This window comes from Fulmarus glacialis, unplaced genomic scaffold (genome assembly GCF_000690835.1).
Source record: "Fulmarus glacialis isolate BGI_N327 unplaced genomic scaffold, ASM69083v1 scaffold15464, whole genome shotgun sequence".
NCBI lineage: Eukaryota > Metazoa > Chordata > Aves > Procellariiformes > Procellariidae > Fulmarus > Fulmarus glacialis.
The window spans coordinates 5455-22780 of NW_009206212.1; the positions used below are offsets into that span (position 1 = coordinate 5455).

The window sequence follows — 17326 nt, forward strand, 5'->3', positions numbered from 1 at the left end:
TCCGATTTGCTCGCAGGCAGATGGCTGCTGTGAGTAAACCATGCCACACTCAGTAAGACTGTGGCCTGATGCCATTTATTTGTGACCCACAATTTTGAGAACTCCTTCTGAAAGGACACCAATGCAATACAAATGTAAATATATGTTTCATGAATGAGAAATCTGAAAACTTTTTACAGTTCAATAACATGCCAGAGCTAAGAGTGCATAAGTTGACTTCTGTATTCATACGATATCAGTCAGAAAAAAATCTTGTAATTATGTGCTATTTTTTAAATAGGAGGATTTTATTCATTTTGGTCTTGTTAGGCTGCTATGACTAAAAGAATATTCAAGTACTGATAATAGCAAAGCAAAAATTAATCTTTATTATCTATGCTTCAAAGAAGCATAGATAATACAATTACCTGCTTTTTCAGTCTTTCACCTGGCCCATCTATGAAACTCTGCAAGTGTGAAACTTCTCAGTTCAACAGGATTTAAATTGATCTCGAATATCCACAAAATAGCATTTTTTGTATCTTCTGCTCATACTCATGTCCTGATGAATAAGATTATTTTAAATATCCCATGAAATACGGCATTGTAAAGGCTAAGTGAAAGGCATGCAAGGGCAAAAGAAGTTGTCAAAATGCAAAACAAACAAAACATTTCTTCTCTTGTACAGCTTCTCCTAGTTACTGGTCAAGCATTGCAGGCCAGTTGCAAAGTAGCAACACTGCTACTGTCTCCAGTATCCACCCCTTTGCTTGTGTTTATGGATTTGAGGTAAGTCTTCTGTGTCACCCAGGGAGTAAATGACTGCAAAGTGCCTAGGATGCCACCCAAGACTGAAGACAATAGAGATGATTCAATTTCTGAAAGGCAATAGCAAGTCTAGCAGATATTAGTGACCGAGGCTATTGAGATAGCTGGCCATAGCCTGCCTCAACATCTAACTGCTCAATAAAAAGCAGCAGCGGCAGCAGCAGAGGACGCGCAGGTTTAGAGCGACAGAAGCCATGGGAGGAAGCAAAACTAAGAGACGGCAACAGTAAGGCAAAGTACATATAAACTTTTAATGAATTAACCTTACAAAAGACAATAGCTTCAAAACATTTGACACGTTTGTACAAAACTATTCCAGCATTGTTAGCTCTCTCTTCAGAAAGAATGCCAGCAAGCCACCCAACGTGTCCCTGGCTATGAGATGCAACTGGTGATCACATCCAAATCATGTGTGGACAGAGTAAACTTATTTACAAATACTGTATACTTTAATACCAGATTAGTAGATGCTATTGGGGAGCGACTGTATTTTCCAGAAAACACCATGCATCAGAAAATAGTATGCACCCCTAGCTTTATTGCCATTTTTCCCCGCATTTGTCACTAACATCTCTTTTTAGTCCTTTCAGGATGAGTTACCTCCTTTTGATTCCTATTCCTTCTTTTCTTGTCTTTGAATAACAGTGCAAGTTGCAGTATAATCTTCCAGTCCTATAGCGTACATCGCAACTGTCCTTGAACATAGGAGTATCAAGGTGCAAAATGATGGCTCATGGGACTATTCTGCAGCCATATTAAAATAAGTGCCACATACCAGAAAATAGCACGCATGTTAAGGGCCAAAATGTAGTTAAAAAGTGCGTGATACTTTCCTGAAAATATGGTATTGATGACACATACAAGCATTCTTCAAGATGCCACGTTCCCTTGTGAAAGGGATCTTGTAATTTCAGTATGTACAAAGTATGTCTTCAATTCTCCTTTTCCTTTTACATTTATTATTCCTCTGCAAGTGCTCATGTACCCCAGTGTTTGCAGGACATTGTTCGTCTCCTCTGTAACCTGCAACGATACAGTAACGCAACCAGTGTTGATAACAGAGCAAAGCAGAATCTTCTTCCAGTGTGAAGAGAACATATGTTCTGAGCAATTATAAGGGTTTTGCTATAATGATTATAAGGCTTTTAAGGGTCTCAAGTGAGGTTTGAGCACCTGAGCTTCCAAATAGTCTGTTGCTGGATGCCCATTCTAATCGCTTACATCAAGTATCAAATGGGGTAAAACCGTTTGCGTACCTAGGATTGCAAACAGAGGGCTCGTAGATACACAAATGGCACTAGGGACAATGCTTTTCCTCATATAGCATTTTTCTCAACTTCAGGAGCTGTTTTTCATTTCAGTAGACCCAAGCTTCCCCATCTTTTTGCAAATACTAAGGCTGTGTGAATGAAGTGATAGTAAGACATTAGCATCATCTGTCAGAGCTGCTGTTGCGTTTCTCACATATCTGGCAGCGAACCAAACTTTGTGAAGCAAGCAACTGTTTGTAGATGTCATTGCTTTGACATCCCTTCTGTTTTCAGTTTTGACCAACAGTTGGTAACTCTACTTTTCTATTATTTAGTTTTGCATAGTCTCAATCATAGATTTGGAGCTCAATCACATACTGGGATCCCAAAGTGCTAGGCAGCATACTAGGCAGATACTTAAAACGTGATCCCTGAATATGGAATCACTGGTAAGTTAGTAAATTGAAGGTCTTTTCTATACAGGTCTATCTATGATCTATACAGATAATAATCTATAAAGATTATTAATCAGCATGGTTCATTAAAAGGGAAGTTTCATGACTGCTTTATGGATTTAACTTGATGTACAGCAGTTATGGTCATTTCCTTTATTTAAAAATAATTAACATCAGGAATGTCCTTCAGAGATAAGGTAGCTAGTATTTTACAAGTTTAGAAATTAACAGAAATGTGATTTCCCTCAAATCCTCTCTTAATCTAGGGATGCATTTCCAGGCAACCCATGACTTTCTCCACTGTATTCCTCTGTAGGGTCAAGACAAAATTTTGATTCTCCTCCCATTTTCCCTATAATTTTCTTTTATTTCTTTACTTTCCTATCCAAGGTCTAATTCTTTTGAAATGTACAGATACAGCTGGTAGGTAATTTTTTTCTGTAGGCATCCTTAGCTCCAAAACACAGACCTGTTTAGTGTACAAATATATGATGTTTCTTAAGCAGCAAACTCAAAGGATTAAGATTAATACTAGCACAAACCCAAGACTTACCTGTATTTTATCTAAGACACCGGTGCTGTCCATCCTGCTGGCCACATTTACTGTATTGCCCCAGATATCATATTGTGGTTTTTGAGCCCCAATTACTCCAGCTATTACAGGTCCGTGGTTGATACCTGGAAAACACCAGAACTTAACATTAAAAAAGAAGGACACACAGTGCATCTGGTAACATATCAAGTGAATGAACATGGTATTTGGCCTGTGCTGAATAGTGAGTACAGCAACCAATGGCCTATTCACAACTGTTTTATCAATCATTTACAGCAGGAGGGTGTTAGTTATAAAAATGCCAAAAGTTAGTTCATCTAATTTTAGTTTTACAGCTCTGTCCCATCCTGAGTAAATTTGATATTTTCAACCATTAGTATCCCAATAAGCTGCTACTGCCTTTATTAGATAGCATGAGGAACACACTGTGGGAAGCAGCAGCTTCTGGGAAAATAGATATGGAAGAATTTCTTCTCATTTTTACTTGTAGTGAAAAGGACTTCTCCTCTCTGCAATAGTTGATGGCCAAATCAAATGACTTTTACAGTATCCTTTGCTTCTTAAATGTAGAATAAACTAATGTGAATGAGCTGGAAGGAGTTGAAGCTTCGACTGAAGGCTGGATTGCTCATAGAATGGTCCTAAACAACTGCAATATAAATATATGTATTCAAATAATTTGATTAAGCATGGAGTAGGAGTAACAAATTGCTAGCTCTGAAATGCACACTGTAAGAGTGAAGAACAACATAGTATGACTATGAGAACCTCATTAGACTCTGGGCATTTTTTATCTTGCAGTAAGTTTGTATCCTATGTTATGTTTGTAAAGGCAGTGAGTTGTACTCTGCTAGTAGGGAAGGAAACCAGGAGGCAAAATCAAAAGCACTATCGCTAACCAGCATCAAATATACTATAATTGTAACTATACATACCGATGAGCAGGAAAGCCAAGTTAGACCTAGTGAGAAATAAACCCTGGCCAAGTGAGTAGTTTGGATTTCTAAAATTATCTCCAGATCAGTGGATCATAACTGACTTCTATTAATTCCTTGACAGAAACCATCACTAGGGATATATCTATGCAGCAAAATGAAAGTGTGATTGTAGCACGGGAAGGCATCTCAAAGCTGGCTCATCTAGTATGGATCATATGTAACATGGCAGCATGGGCTAGCAACAACACTATAAGCCCACTTGGAAACCCTAGAAGAAGTGACTGTAGCAGTTAAATTTAGAAAATTGGGGAAATACGCAAACCCTAAAGGATACCAGATAGAACCTCATAAATATTTGTCTAAGCATTTGGGATTAAATGCACAAAGGGTCTTAGGCCTTGCAACACTCTGCATTAACACCCAAGTCATGGGTGTGCCTTTCTGCTTCATGACATCCAACGTGTAGAAAGCACTAGGGACCTAGGAGTGGAATCCACAACAGCTATCTACTGAGTAGCCCAAGCCAGCTAGTAGGGAATACTGAAGAGATGTGTGTGGCATATGCTCTGCCATGGTCCAGAAATTAGGGCAGTGCAGTGGGACTTTCCTACAAAATACAATGGGCAGGAGGTGTCTTTTTTTTTTTTTTTTTAACCTCGTTCCTGAATCACCACTGCTGATGGTTTGAGTAATACCTCAGGGGCTGGAGACCCAGCTTCAGATCCCTCCTCCTTCGAGGAGACTTCTACCCATATCTCTTAGAAATGTGTTTTGGCCCCTCTGGCATTCTGGGATGTGCTGCTCTATGTCAAAAAAAAGTGCAGATCTCCTTCGCATGACACATGTGAATGTTTGTTGGGGCAAGGCTGAAAGGGTAGTACTCTCAGTCCAGGTGAACGCTGTAACAGAGGGTGATACCATCCATCTCTTTCTCTCGTATCCAAAGTGATTATTATTGTTATTCCATTATTCCATGAAAAGGCAAATACTGTTCAGCAAATACTGTTCAGAAATCAGCAGGACAAACAGAGAATATCTCATTCCAAAGTATCCTACAGCCTGGGTTCATAGCATTCTCCAGGGAACAGGATCCCCATGCTTGAGCGGCCTCAGCCAAAAGCAGGAACCAAATTAAGTTCACCTACAACACAGGCTTTTACAAATGGCAGTTTGGGTTTAAAGCTGGGATTATGTCAGAGGTAGATGCTCAAATGTTTCTGTGGCTCTAATTGCTACGGATATCAGATGCTTTCATGGTCAGGTGGTGGTGGTACGTGAAAAAGTAGTGAAGTTAAGATGGGAAGTGAAGATCTCGGTGGTGCCTATATTGGATTAAGGTGGCAAAAGTGCCAGTTTGAGGCCTGTGTCCCTTTGTAGACTTAATCATTCCTCATTTCATGATGCAAAGCACTCTGACTTCTCTGGAACCTACAGCAAACACTTTAAAAATCACAAGTAGGTATCTTTTTTTCCCCTAGAAAATTTCCTTCATGATCCCCACTTTAAAGGAGTCAGTATTGCTTTAATCAGTTTGCGGATTTAGCCCCGACACTCAGCAGCTCTTTATCTGTACTGACACTGCTGATATAAGTATGTTTGCAAGTATGTGGCATGTGTCATCTATGGCAAGAAGAGAACTTTTATTCTGTACAGAAATATGGTATCTCTACACTTTTTTTTCTAAACCCATCAAGTTCTGTAACACTTTGAGAAGGAAGCATACTTCAGATTTGCTTTGTCATTTTTTAACTCTAGCAAGGAATATAAAACATACTGGCACAGGAGTGCTCTCAGGAACACATGAGTATTTCAAGTCAGAAGATAGCAGGTTTTGCCAGTGGGTGGCACTGTGAAGTAAACGTGAGAGGAGCAGCCGAAAGGAAAAGCAAGCGGCACAGCAAGAAAAAGACAAGACCGGAGAATAACTGTTGGAAATCAAATACTTTTGACATGTTTACAGGATTTATGGGTTTCCAATATTTATTTACCGCTTTCATTTCACACTTTCCAAGTTACACATTGCATTGTAAAACTGCTGTGTGCTGCTATCAGGAAATAAACATTTTGAAACATATGGTTCTTGACCAGCTCTGAATTAATTTATTTCATCATGCTTTCCATGGCTTACTGCAGCTGCCTGTTTCGTTTTTAAAATACCATGATGCACAAGTAGAAGCAATTAGAAGCTGAAATATAAACAACTAGTCATGCTCTTATGTGTCAATAACCACAGAATAACAAAGAAGAGAAATATCCTCCTTTGTCTAACACTGGGAAGGAAAGGGTGCATTTTTGTATGCTTGCTTGAGTTTAGTACATCTAAAATATTTCAAAATCCAGCCTCACTGGCCCCTTATAGCTCTTGTCCTCCAAAATCATTTATATGGTTTTGTAAAGCCCTGCCTAGAGCCTTCTTGTGTCTTTTGGTATTGATAAGCTTAAAAAATTTATGCGGTTAGCAACCTCCAGAATAATTATTATAGAGTTACCATAAAACAATTCAGAGCAATGGGAATGTATTTTTCAACCATTCCTTACTTAGGAATACTGCCCTTTCCTGAGTCCTGCCTTGAAAACACTCCTTGCCACAACAGCAGCTATGGTTCACAGACAATACCACATAGGCTGCCTTAACAGGCTAAAGATAGTGCTATTTACTTTCATGGCCCTTTTGGTTAGTTCTACTAACACTTTAATCAGCTGGTACTTCACACTGAATTCTCCCCCTTCTCCATGATATTCTCATAAAAATCCTGTTATACATACCTACTCGTAACTTGAAGTCATTGAATGAATGCTTGTTTATGACATCCAGTTTCGCCACCAGGGCAAATGCAAACTCCACCATGGTTCCTATGTGCATATACTGTCGTTCAGGTTCCTGAATTTAAACAGCCAAACAAACAGAATAAAATAATTTTCCTTAGCCTTAGTTGCTGTGAGAATACAACCAAAATACACTGAACACTTGAAAGCACTTAAACCCTTAGGGATGTCCTAATGCCAGCAGCAGCAGCAAAGTAGTGTAGAAGATGGTGCCTTGTCCAGCATCAGTTAGATCAAACAGTGGCAATAGACCAGGATGCATTTTACTTACACAGTCAGGCAGTCTAGAGATGATAGATCCGAAAGATGTCTAATCTAACATTTTGATTCTCAAGTTACCGATTAGCTATCTAATCCCACAGACACTCAATGTCTATGTGTGCCTAGGATTTGCTCGTTAGTTTTGTCTAAGTGTCTGCTTCTATTTTATGTCCTTTAATAATAAATAATGCTTGTGGACAGCCCCACAGAGACTCCTCCCTCTCACTGTTGCACAGCTCAGCACCCTAGTTAATGCTTAAGCTCCAGTGAAATTTACAATTTTAAGAGTTCCTCCACTAATCTCATCTAGTAGATAAGCAAGCATCTCTGAGAACTTCTTCTAGACCTGAAAATGAATAAAATACAAGAGGAAGAAAGGAAGAAGGCAACCCATTGTCTGCCCCCTAATTTACTAGCTCAGAGCTTATACCACTTATAAAGGCTATAGACTTAATGTCTCCTCATACATCAACAGTGTAGCCTGATTTCTAACTACTGGTTTGAGTCCTCTCAGGCTGAGGAGAGAATTTATTTTTGGGCTCCCACAGCCCAGGGTAGGGCCCTGACAAGAGAACGATTTCATAAGAAATGGACTTACTGATCTCTATGAGAAATGACTGCATCTTCCTCATTTCTTGAGATAAAGTGACAGAAGAGATGGACAGATGACAACTTTGGGAGATGATTCATAGAGTAGATGCATCAGCCTAGGTGGGAGCAGCTGTTTAGATGAATGAAGCCTGTTTCCTTTAGAGTTCACTCCTAGCTAAGACGGATGGTCTCCTGTTCAGTTGATGTATTCAGAGCCCCTCTTTAGGCACTTAGTCTTCCTTGGGTGCTTGTTTTAAGCTGGGGGCTGTTCCCAGCAGTATGCCTAGCAGTCAGTCACTGCCGCTCTAGGTACTGCAGTATCTGTGGATCTTCGGGCATCTGGACTGAAGGCTGCTGAGTTTTGGTGGATTTCTTTTGAAAATGTGTACTAAATCACCAAAGGAACACTAAAACGTGGATCTCTTGATTCACAGTTTGTGGAAATAACTCAAACGATAAATTTCTTCCTGTGCACACACTAGTTTTAGTTGTGATTGAGAGCTCCTCTATGTCTTCTCATCTCCAGTCTACAGTTCTGCATTTCCTTCATCCCCCTCCCTGTATTAAATGTCAGAGCTAATTTAAAATAATTCTTTTTTTGCCCTCAGGATCCTTAGGGTCTATGCTTCGGGCGTTAATTTCTTCTGTCTAGAAGGAACGTGAGTTTGGCAAAAGCACATTAATCCTAGCAGAGAATGTGTTGATTCATAATTGCTGTCGCTCTGTTGCTAACCTGTAGTACTCTAAAGATCATGGCAAAAGCAAGGTTTTTACTTGAAAGTTATGAATTGCTCCTCTGAACTTCATTTCTACTGATTGCAGTTCCCAATCCTACCCTATTAAGTAAACTAGAAACAAAGGAACACGTTCTCAGTGCTGAGCCAGAGGGTTCTGTAAGTGTATGGCTAATACGTCTACTCAGCCCTCCCAGCTTAACATGGAAAATACTCATTCTTGCACTCTTTTCTACACTCTATAAATCCAGTTCTGCTGCAGTATGTAGGAATAAAATGCTGTACTGTATTTAGAGTAGAAGGCCTGCTTTAGACTTAGCAAATACAGAGGTGGCATCTTCAAACTGCAATGTGAAGAACAATAATTCACAGAGACTACTAAACAAAAGTATACACTTGTCTAATATAATACAATCTATTTTAATAAGAAAAAAACTAGGCCACAACATTATACATAACCTTCAGTTTAATGAACAGAATTTTAGCCTTCATTTGAACATGTTTTTTATTAAGCAGGAATCTTTTCCTGTACCTGACACTGTTCTTGGTTGGGTGTAGCACTCAATCCTGTTGCTGCCATGTAAGTGCTTCCAATGGTCTTTATCTTTTCAACTCCACTGAATTTTGGCTTTGACAATAACTGTAAAACAAGGATGGTTATTCATTATTCAGATCAGCAGCCTTGATACTCTAACAGCATTGTTACTCTAACAGCATTCAGAGCATCAATTCTTAGAACAGTCTCTTAATAGACCCCAAATGGCTTCACAAATATATACAGGATGAAGGACTTAAGGATGGATAAAACAATGGTTACAGCCTTCAAGGAAAGGGAATTCTGTCTGCTAAAATACCTTTTTATTATAAAGGGACTAAATTTATAGTAATGAGAATAAATTCCACCTCATTGTACATACAGCTCTTAAAAGTCAGTAGACTTTGCACTTGTTTGATATTGGAACTGAGTCACCATGCGAGCCAACAGTTAAGTTTTGAGCAGCTTTCTAAAAGTAAGCATCTCTTCCATGCCAATGGCTGGTCCATGCCAATGGGACTAAAATCCAAGGATTGGATCCCAGGTTGTTTTGAACATTCCAATGGTCTCCAAATGGGTTTGCTGCCAAAATACCCTCTATAGCTGCAGATCCGCAGATTCAGATTGTGTTCTCTGAGTCATGACATGATCTTAACGCCCTTTTCTGGTATCTTTGTCACTAATAACCTTCTTTAAGGCAAATACTGCTCTCAGTGAGACTTTTACAGCTGCCTTTTCACAATCCATTTGTAGTCATACTCCCTACTTGCTAGTAACTTCAGAGAATGGAATATTAAAACTTATACAATCCTTTGAGTTGCTCATGTATCAACTGATCAATGCTCTGTATAATGAGAGCAACACAGATCTGGTATAACACAAAGCTGTATCATTTTAGGGGACATAGACTTACGTACCTGACTTTAGGCACTAGTATTTAGAAACTGTAGTTAATATATGGCATGTAATATGACCGTCTCATGAACTGCAGCTAAAGAGCAAAAATTTCTCCATTAGATATACACATAGGATTCTCATTATAGCGAATCAAAAGCAATTGAGTATGATGTCAGATCAATATCTGATTTATCCCACATAAATCTCTTTTTCCTTTAATACTCGCTGTAATTTCCACATGACTAGGCACACAAAAGTTCTTTTCTGACAGCTCTTCCACTCTCCCTTTCAAGTATGTTTGCTTACTGTTGCATACCCTGGGTTATTAAGATTGAAACCATATGTTGATTGTTGTTAGAAGTACATACATCATCAAAGTCAGCAATGATCTCATTTAGCAGCCTGAGACATTCCAAGCCTTCCTTATTAACATCAGATTCTGTGTAAAATTCCTTGAAATCCGGAACAGAGGCAAACATGACACAGACACAGTCATATGACTGATGATATAGATCCTGTCCAAAAGAAAACAGAATAGAGAAAAAAGAATCTGTCATACCCAGATCTAAATAAAAGTTTCCTTATTAATAGGCAGTGTCCTGGTTCTGAAAAGGGAGGCGTTGCAGTGGTTGGAATGCCTTAAGAAGGTGGTTGGGTATTTTTTCCATTTAGTTGCATTTATTAATTTTAAACAGTGTATAAACCTGTTTGTTAAAGAGACTCAAATATATAGCTGAAAATATTTTAGTGGTTTAAAGTTACCTTTTTTCCCTCCTGAACATTAACTCTGTGAACATAAAATGTTCACTAATTTATTAGATAGGGCCTATTTCTGAGGCTTCTAATGTAGAGAATTTGGTCTGGCTTGCATGGCTGAAACTATATTTTGCAAAATAATCTCTAATTTATTATTAGCTGTCTGTGTTATTTTAATAACTAGAAAATTGAACCAAAATCACAAACCCAATGCATTACAAATGCAACACAATCCTGATAGTTCCTAACCTAAAATAACAAGATGCCTAAAAGGACAAAATAATTGTCATTTCTTTTCCATAACAAGGTGCTGAGGCAAAGGGAAAGAAGTCACCTGAACTAAAACTTATTTATGTCAGATTCTCCACTGCCTTCTGTGACCACTGAAATGAGAGCATCTCTGCTCCTCAGGAAGATTCTGGTGCTAAAAATGTCCAACCACCCCCCACTTCAGTTTCCTCGCCACTGCCCTTAAACATTACAATATCTCTTCTTTCAGGATAAATTCACATGCTGAAAAAAAGGAAAGAAAGAATATTTATTAAACTAATAGTTTAAAAAAATATGTATCTGTACACAAAGGTAACCACAGCAATAAAAGATGCTTAAGCTACTATAAAGTCAAATTCCATTCAGGTTATTATTTGAGTAAAACAAGGATTTCGATACTCATGTGAATAAGATGAATAGGATTTGTCCCGTGATTTCAAGAAGCATCAGATATTATTTCCCTTTTTACTTATCAAAGCTTTTTTTTTTTTCAATTTCACTGGCAGTATGTTTCTTTTTGAAAAAATGTGGTGTGTCTCTACACAGATTTGTACAGACATAGTGAACCTCTGTTGGTGATGTATAACTGAAAAATAGCAGAACTATGGGAAAACTGTTGACCGCCTCATCCCAGAAAAAGTGTGAGGGAAGTTTCTGGGCAAACATGAAAATAATGGTGGACAGGGAGGAACACAGGCAGCTGGAGGAGGTAGATGATTTATTACTAGATTTTTCTGCCCCTTTATTTTCTAAGGATTCCATAACCAGAGCATCACTAAAGCTCCACCATGCCTCTGTGCAGTGGGGATGAAATATATCATTGCAATTCACCGTTATTATTTATATTCTTAAAGCTGAGCCAGTTGAAATCACCCATCTGTACCTGACATGCAGCTTACAGCCATATATACAAAATCAGTATCACTTTAAAGTGACCCAGTTGTGCAAATGAAAAGCAACGAAACAAAATGCCCATGCTGATGAGTTCACTGTCAGATTGATACTAAACTTGAAAGGAGTTCTGGATCTCCATTGTCCTCTTGCCAAGAGAGTTTTTCATGAAGAACCAATATTGTCAAAATATTTTTCTGCCATCTATTTTATCCATCTCCATAAACACCTGGTTAATAAATTTAATCCATATAATAAAGTAATCAAATGGTGGGGAGAGGCTGGATGACATCAACTGAATTTAGGCAAGTTAAGCACCTGACTGAAGTATTTGATTTGAGAGCACAGTCATCCTATGTGTCCTATATTGTCAGTACAGGAGATGTGCCTATCTGGAAGGTCATTTTAATGACAGATGGGCAGAATCACCGCAGATAGTGTTTCTCTCTCTCAGTCAGTTATGGAAAAAAGGCTAAAGAGGTAATTTTTCCTAATGTAGGCACTCAAGAGGAGTGTCTGAAACTCTACAGGATGACTCTAAGAAATTCAGAAGCTCAGGCCCAAAATGACCTCTCTTTGCTCCAGTCTCTCACACTTAAACCCAGGTCCACCCTGTAATACTGCAGTGACATACACTGGTGGCTGTCTTGAGTATGTATGCACCTAGACTCAGTGCATATACTAGATATACTCAAATTAGCCTGAAATTAGTTCAGGGGAGCAGTAGAAGAAGATTACAGGCTCACTCCTCAAATGTTTAGCTTTTGCAGTCTGCATTTTGCTTCACATTTACGTACTTCAAATTTACCTCAGGCATGTCTACACTGAAGCTACAGTAACATTTGCGTACAAATGCACCAAAAAGTTGATGCGCTGAGTGCTTTTCATAGGCAAGTTAGCAGAATAGGTACAGAGATTACATTCTGTAGTTAACTCAGCTTTCCTTCTATTTCCTCAAGTCACCTTCCCTGTAACTGGATTTCAATTTTGGGTGAAGGAATTCAGGTCACACACATGGTGCTGGGTATTAAAAGAGGATTGCATAAAAAATACAGGGCCTTGGTAATACAGAAGGGGAAATTCACAGTGTTATATAAAAGACTGGAGGGAGATAGAAGAGTATTTATAGCAGAATGTAGATAATTAATACTCAAAATACGGATTATTACACATACTTTTGAAACTTGACCTGACAAAATAAACAAGTTGTATACATCTGTGATCAAATATTTAAAAAAAAAAAAAAATTTTCATATTCCTTGAAAAATATGAAAAAAAAAAGCTTGAAAAATCCAGTAAGTTAAATTCAGCCAAAATAATAGTACAGTTAAAATTAATATTAATATACAATTCTATTGTCCTAGGGATTCTGTTAATTAGTAAAAAAAAAGTTGTTTTAATTTACCATATAAACATTAGATAGCAGCTGTTCTATTTTCTTTACTGAATCCTGCCGATTTTGCATCCTGAGAATGTAAAACGTGCCAGAATTACACTAATGATGAGATATTGGTTGTGAGGTTTGTGAAACAGACAAAATCTAGGCACAGAGGTGATACTGGCCCAGTGCTATATCTGAAATAGCACATGGAAACTAATGCCATGTAAAGGTTTATTTCAGAATATAATTTCAAGTCATAAGAATACAGGTCTGTTAAGAGCTACAACTGAACACTTACAGGAAATGGAGACCAACTATGCAGTGCTGCAGGCATATGATATTATTGAATAATATGAAGCAGAGATGGTAGAAGATGGATGCATTTTACCACCTCATAAAGAAGATAAATAGAACATTTAAAAGTAGAATAAAGAAAAATATTTTACGTAAGAGATATATACATGTATATGTCATTGCTATTCAACATGAAAGACAAGAGCTTAGAGGGTTAAAAACCTGAATGCTTATGTGAATACTAGAAAAATGCATAACTAGGAAGTGTATAAAAAGCATCTGCAGAAGCAAAATATGCCCTTACATTTACAGGTAAAAGCAGAAGGGTGAATAGCACATTAATCTTCAGCTGTTCCTCAAACATTTGCTGAAATATCTAACGCTGGATACTGCTTGGGCTCTGCAGTTGACTGGACTGCTGATGGGTGGCAACTCCTGTCTTACTACGATTGCCACTGAAAAAAATGCTGTCTTACAGACGTTAAACGTGGAACCCTAATTAGCTGTTAGGAAGTGCCTTTCCTGTCTTCCCTGAAAGCAGAAGTGTAGCCCAGAATAAATCATGGCAACTTGCACAATGCACAGTCATCAGGAAGAGAAATATGACTGAGGAAAAGACAGGAGCAGAGATTCAAATAAAAGTGCTGTTGTGACACAGGGATATCAGCGTGCTTTATGCTGTTGGCTGTCCACCCAGTATGGGGAGAACCAACCTGTAAAAAAGGGTTACATGCCCAACTGTTACAATTACAGACACAAATCGTCTTTTTCTATAACCAGAGTTATCACTCCTTCCTCTCCTCCACCTCAAAAATAAATGAGCACATTGTATGTGAACACTTGTGATATGCTAATGCTCAGCAACAGCGTCCCATTTCTCTTCCTTCCCCTCTAATACTGGGGCAATATCCATCCCCACTAATGCAACCCCCGGTATCAATACAGGCTGGGGGATGAAGGGATTGAGAGCAGCCCTGCCGAGAAGGACTTGGGGGTACTGGTGGATGAAAAGCTGGATGTGAGCCGGCAATGTGCGCTCGCCGCCCAGAAGGCCAACCGTATCCTGGGCTGCATCAAAAGCAGCGTGGCCAGCAGGTCGAGGGAGGGGATTCTGTCCCTCTACTCTGCTCTGGTGAGACCCCACCTGCAGTGCTGCGTCCAGCTCTGGAGCCCTCGGCACAGGAAAGACATGGACCTGTTGGAGTGGGTCCAGAGGAGGGCCACAAAAATGATCAGGGGGATGGAACTCCTCTGCTATGAAGAAAGGCTGAGAGAGTTGGGGTTGTTCAGCCTGGAGAAGAGAAGGCTCCAGGGACACCTTATTGCGGCCTGTCAGTACTTAAAGGGCGCTTATAAGAAAGATGGGGACAAACTTTTTAGCAGGGCCTGTTGCGACAGGACAAGGGGGAATGGTTTTAAACTAAAAGAGGGTAGATTTAGACTAGAGATAAGGAAGAAATTTTTTACAATGCAGGTGGTGAAACACTGGAACAGGTTGCCCAGAGAGGTGGTAGGTGCCCCACTCCTGGAAACATTGAAGGTCAGATCGGATGGGGCTCTGAGGAACCTGATCTAGTGGAAGATGTCCTGCCCATGGCAGGGGGTTGGACTAGATGACCTTTAAAGGTCCCTTCCAACCCAAACTGTTCTATGATTCTATAATGCTCTATAGCATAGTACCAACACAGAAACAACAACAAATGGCACTGTTTATAACCAGAGGAGTAGTAATTGTGGCTGTCACAATAAATATCAGAGAATTTTAAGGAGGCATTCCCAGCTAGTTTATTTTGATCATTCATAATAATAAAGGCTGTAGCAATTGGGCGTCTTAATTTTCCTATGAGTACTTCACTTGAAACAGTACTCTCCAAAATGTTTATTCAGAAAATTAAATGCAACACCATTCCAGGAAGGAACGGCTTTGCTTCTTTCAACAAAAATTAAAAAAAAAAATCATTCTGTCTTCTGCAGTCAATCCCTTTTCTTTTTTCTTTTTTCCCCTTTGATAACATCTGAATTTCTGCTGGTTGGCTCTCCTTACTGTCCCCTCTTCTTCTCAGTGCCTGGAGACCTTCTCAGGATGGAGGAGGCAAACTGGTCCCATTCTACTTCTTGGAAGGGTATGGTGGTCAGCTTCTCTGGGGCAGAATTTCTGCTCGAAGTAGGGTGCTGGCTCCATCCTGCAGCTAATGAAACAGGATTCCTCTTGCTCAGTAATGTGCCTGCCAGTTAGCTTGTAGCACAAAAGCTCCTGAGCACTTTTTACTAATAGGGTTCTGGATGCTAACAGCATAAAGGAAAAGGCTGCACAAGCCAGGAGCAGATACATTTAATCCTGGCCCCGTTTCCTGCTTTTGATTTTATATTTATTCCTATCTTTCTCTCTCTCAACTGGAAAGTACCCTGTTTGGTACGCAGCATGCAGACTATAAGCAGAAACCCAGTTCCAGAGGTTCTGGTAAAGCAAACAAACCTTTATTACAGTCTGCTCTGAAGTAACTTTGCTTTTCCCATGTCAGCATTAGTCAATGTGTATCCTGTTATGAAAAGACCTTTGTTGGTCATCTAGAAGTACAGTCCCACTACTCCCAGTTAGCATTCATCCGCTCATTTTTTCCCCTTTCATTCCTACTGCCTGTTCTTCAGCAGCACACTTTGTCTTCCCTTTTCTCCATACAGCCGCATGCATAAAATTCTAAGAGAAGTAGTATTCTGAAACAGACTATTCATTCATTAGATTAATTTTCATCTCAAAATCTGGTTTAAACAGAAAAGAATATACACAAAACTATATTAACATGAACGTTTGCAACTCTGGAAAATGCGGACAAATTTCAATTCAGTATCTGTTTACCTAAATATCCACACAAAGAAAACAAAGGCTTGATCTGTCCTAACATATTCTTGGGTATGTACACATATACACATACAGAATGTCCTTTAAGGCTCAACACATCCTTGCTGACATTGAAACAAATCTGAAGACATGACAGATGCTTATATTCCTGAACATTTCCAGGGGTTTGAAAGGTTCTTCCCTCTTTGAAAACTGTGTTTAAAGATAAGCAAAACAAGAAACAACTCAAAATTTTATTTTTTTTAAAGGGATGCTGCTAAAATTACATCAAATCATTTTTACTTCGGCTGACATGATAGATTGGAGAGCTCAGCACATTACAATTTCTGATCTTCACTAAATTTACTAAAGCTCATTCCAACCTAAGAATCTTGAGGGATGACAATATTAATCCAGTTGCCAATACAAAGGTGAGCAGATGGTGTTGCTCTGCTGGGGAGCTGAGATAGAATAGCACATAAATGAGAAAGCAATCTCCTGATGGTTTGCTGTGTTTAATGCCTGAACTGAGAACTGGAGCTGAGCCAACCTGGCTCCCAGCCAAGGTCTTCACTGGATTCAAAGGAACCCCACAGCAGTTTTCATTCGACATGAGCTACCAAATGAATATTTGCAGGTAGTGCTAAAGTACTGATATAAAGTACTGATTAGTACTGCTTAATGCAAACCACAGTGAAAGGGAAGACATTTTCCTTTTTGACTCAGGAAATCAAAAATGAATCCCTAAAGCTGCCCTCTTGCCTCTTTTGTCAGTTTTAGAACAATTGTTTGGTATGTACAAGTAATTCAAACTATTGCATTTAAGATGTCTAGAACTGCTACTCTCTCTAAATGCTTTTATTTTTTCAACCTTTTTTGCTTTATTAAAACTGTAAAGCAATATTAGGAGCAGATCTAACTTCCACCAAAGTCAACAGGGGTCTTTTGGCTGACTTTTCTGGTGCTTGGATTAGGTCCACAAGCAGCAAATAAACAGGTAATTCAGTGTTCAGAAGCTCTTTCCAGAATTAACACAGCCACTGTTTCA

General features: G+C 39.0%; 1 protein-coding gene across 1 annotated transcript in view; it reads right to left on the reverse strand.

The window, feature by feature from the left end:
• Window positions 1–1033: 1033 nt before the first annotated feature.
• Window positions 1034–17326, reverse strand: part of LOC104075241 (adenylate cyclase type 2-like) — a gene marked incomplete at its 5' end in the record, with an annotated part of 39732 nt that continues 23439 nt past the window's right edge. Inside the window, 5 exons of the mRNA XM_009575671.1 lie at window positions 1034–1830; window positions 3066–3190; window positions 6770–6884; window positions 8948–9055; window positions 10216–10362. Coding sequence (XP_009573966.1) covers window positions 1678–1830; window positions 3066–3190; window positions 6770–6884; window positions 8948–9055; window positions 10216–10362 — 648 coding nt within the window. The remainder of the gene's footprint in view (window positions 1831–3065; window positions 3191–6769; window positions 6885–8947; window positions 9056–10215; window positions 10363–17326) is intronic.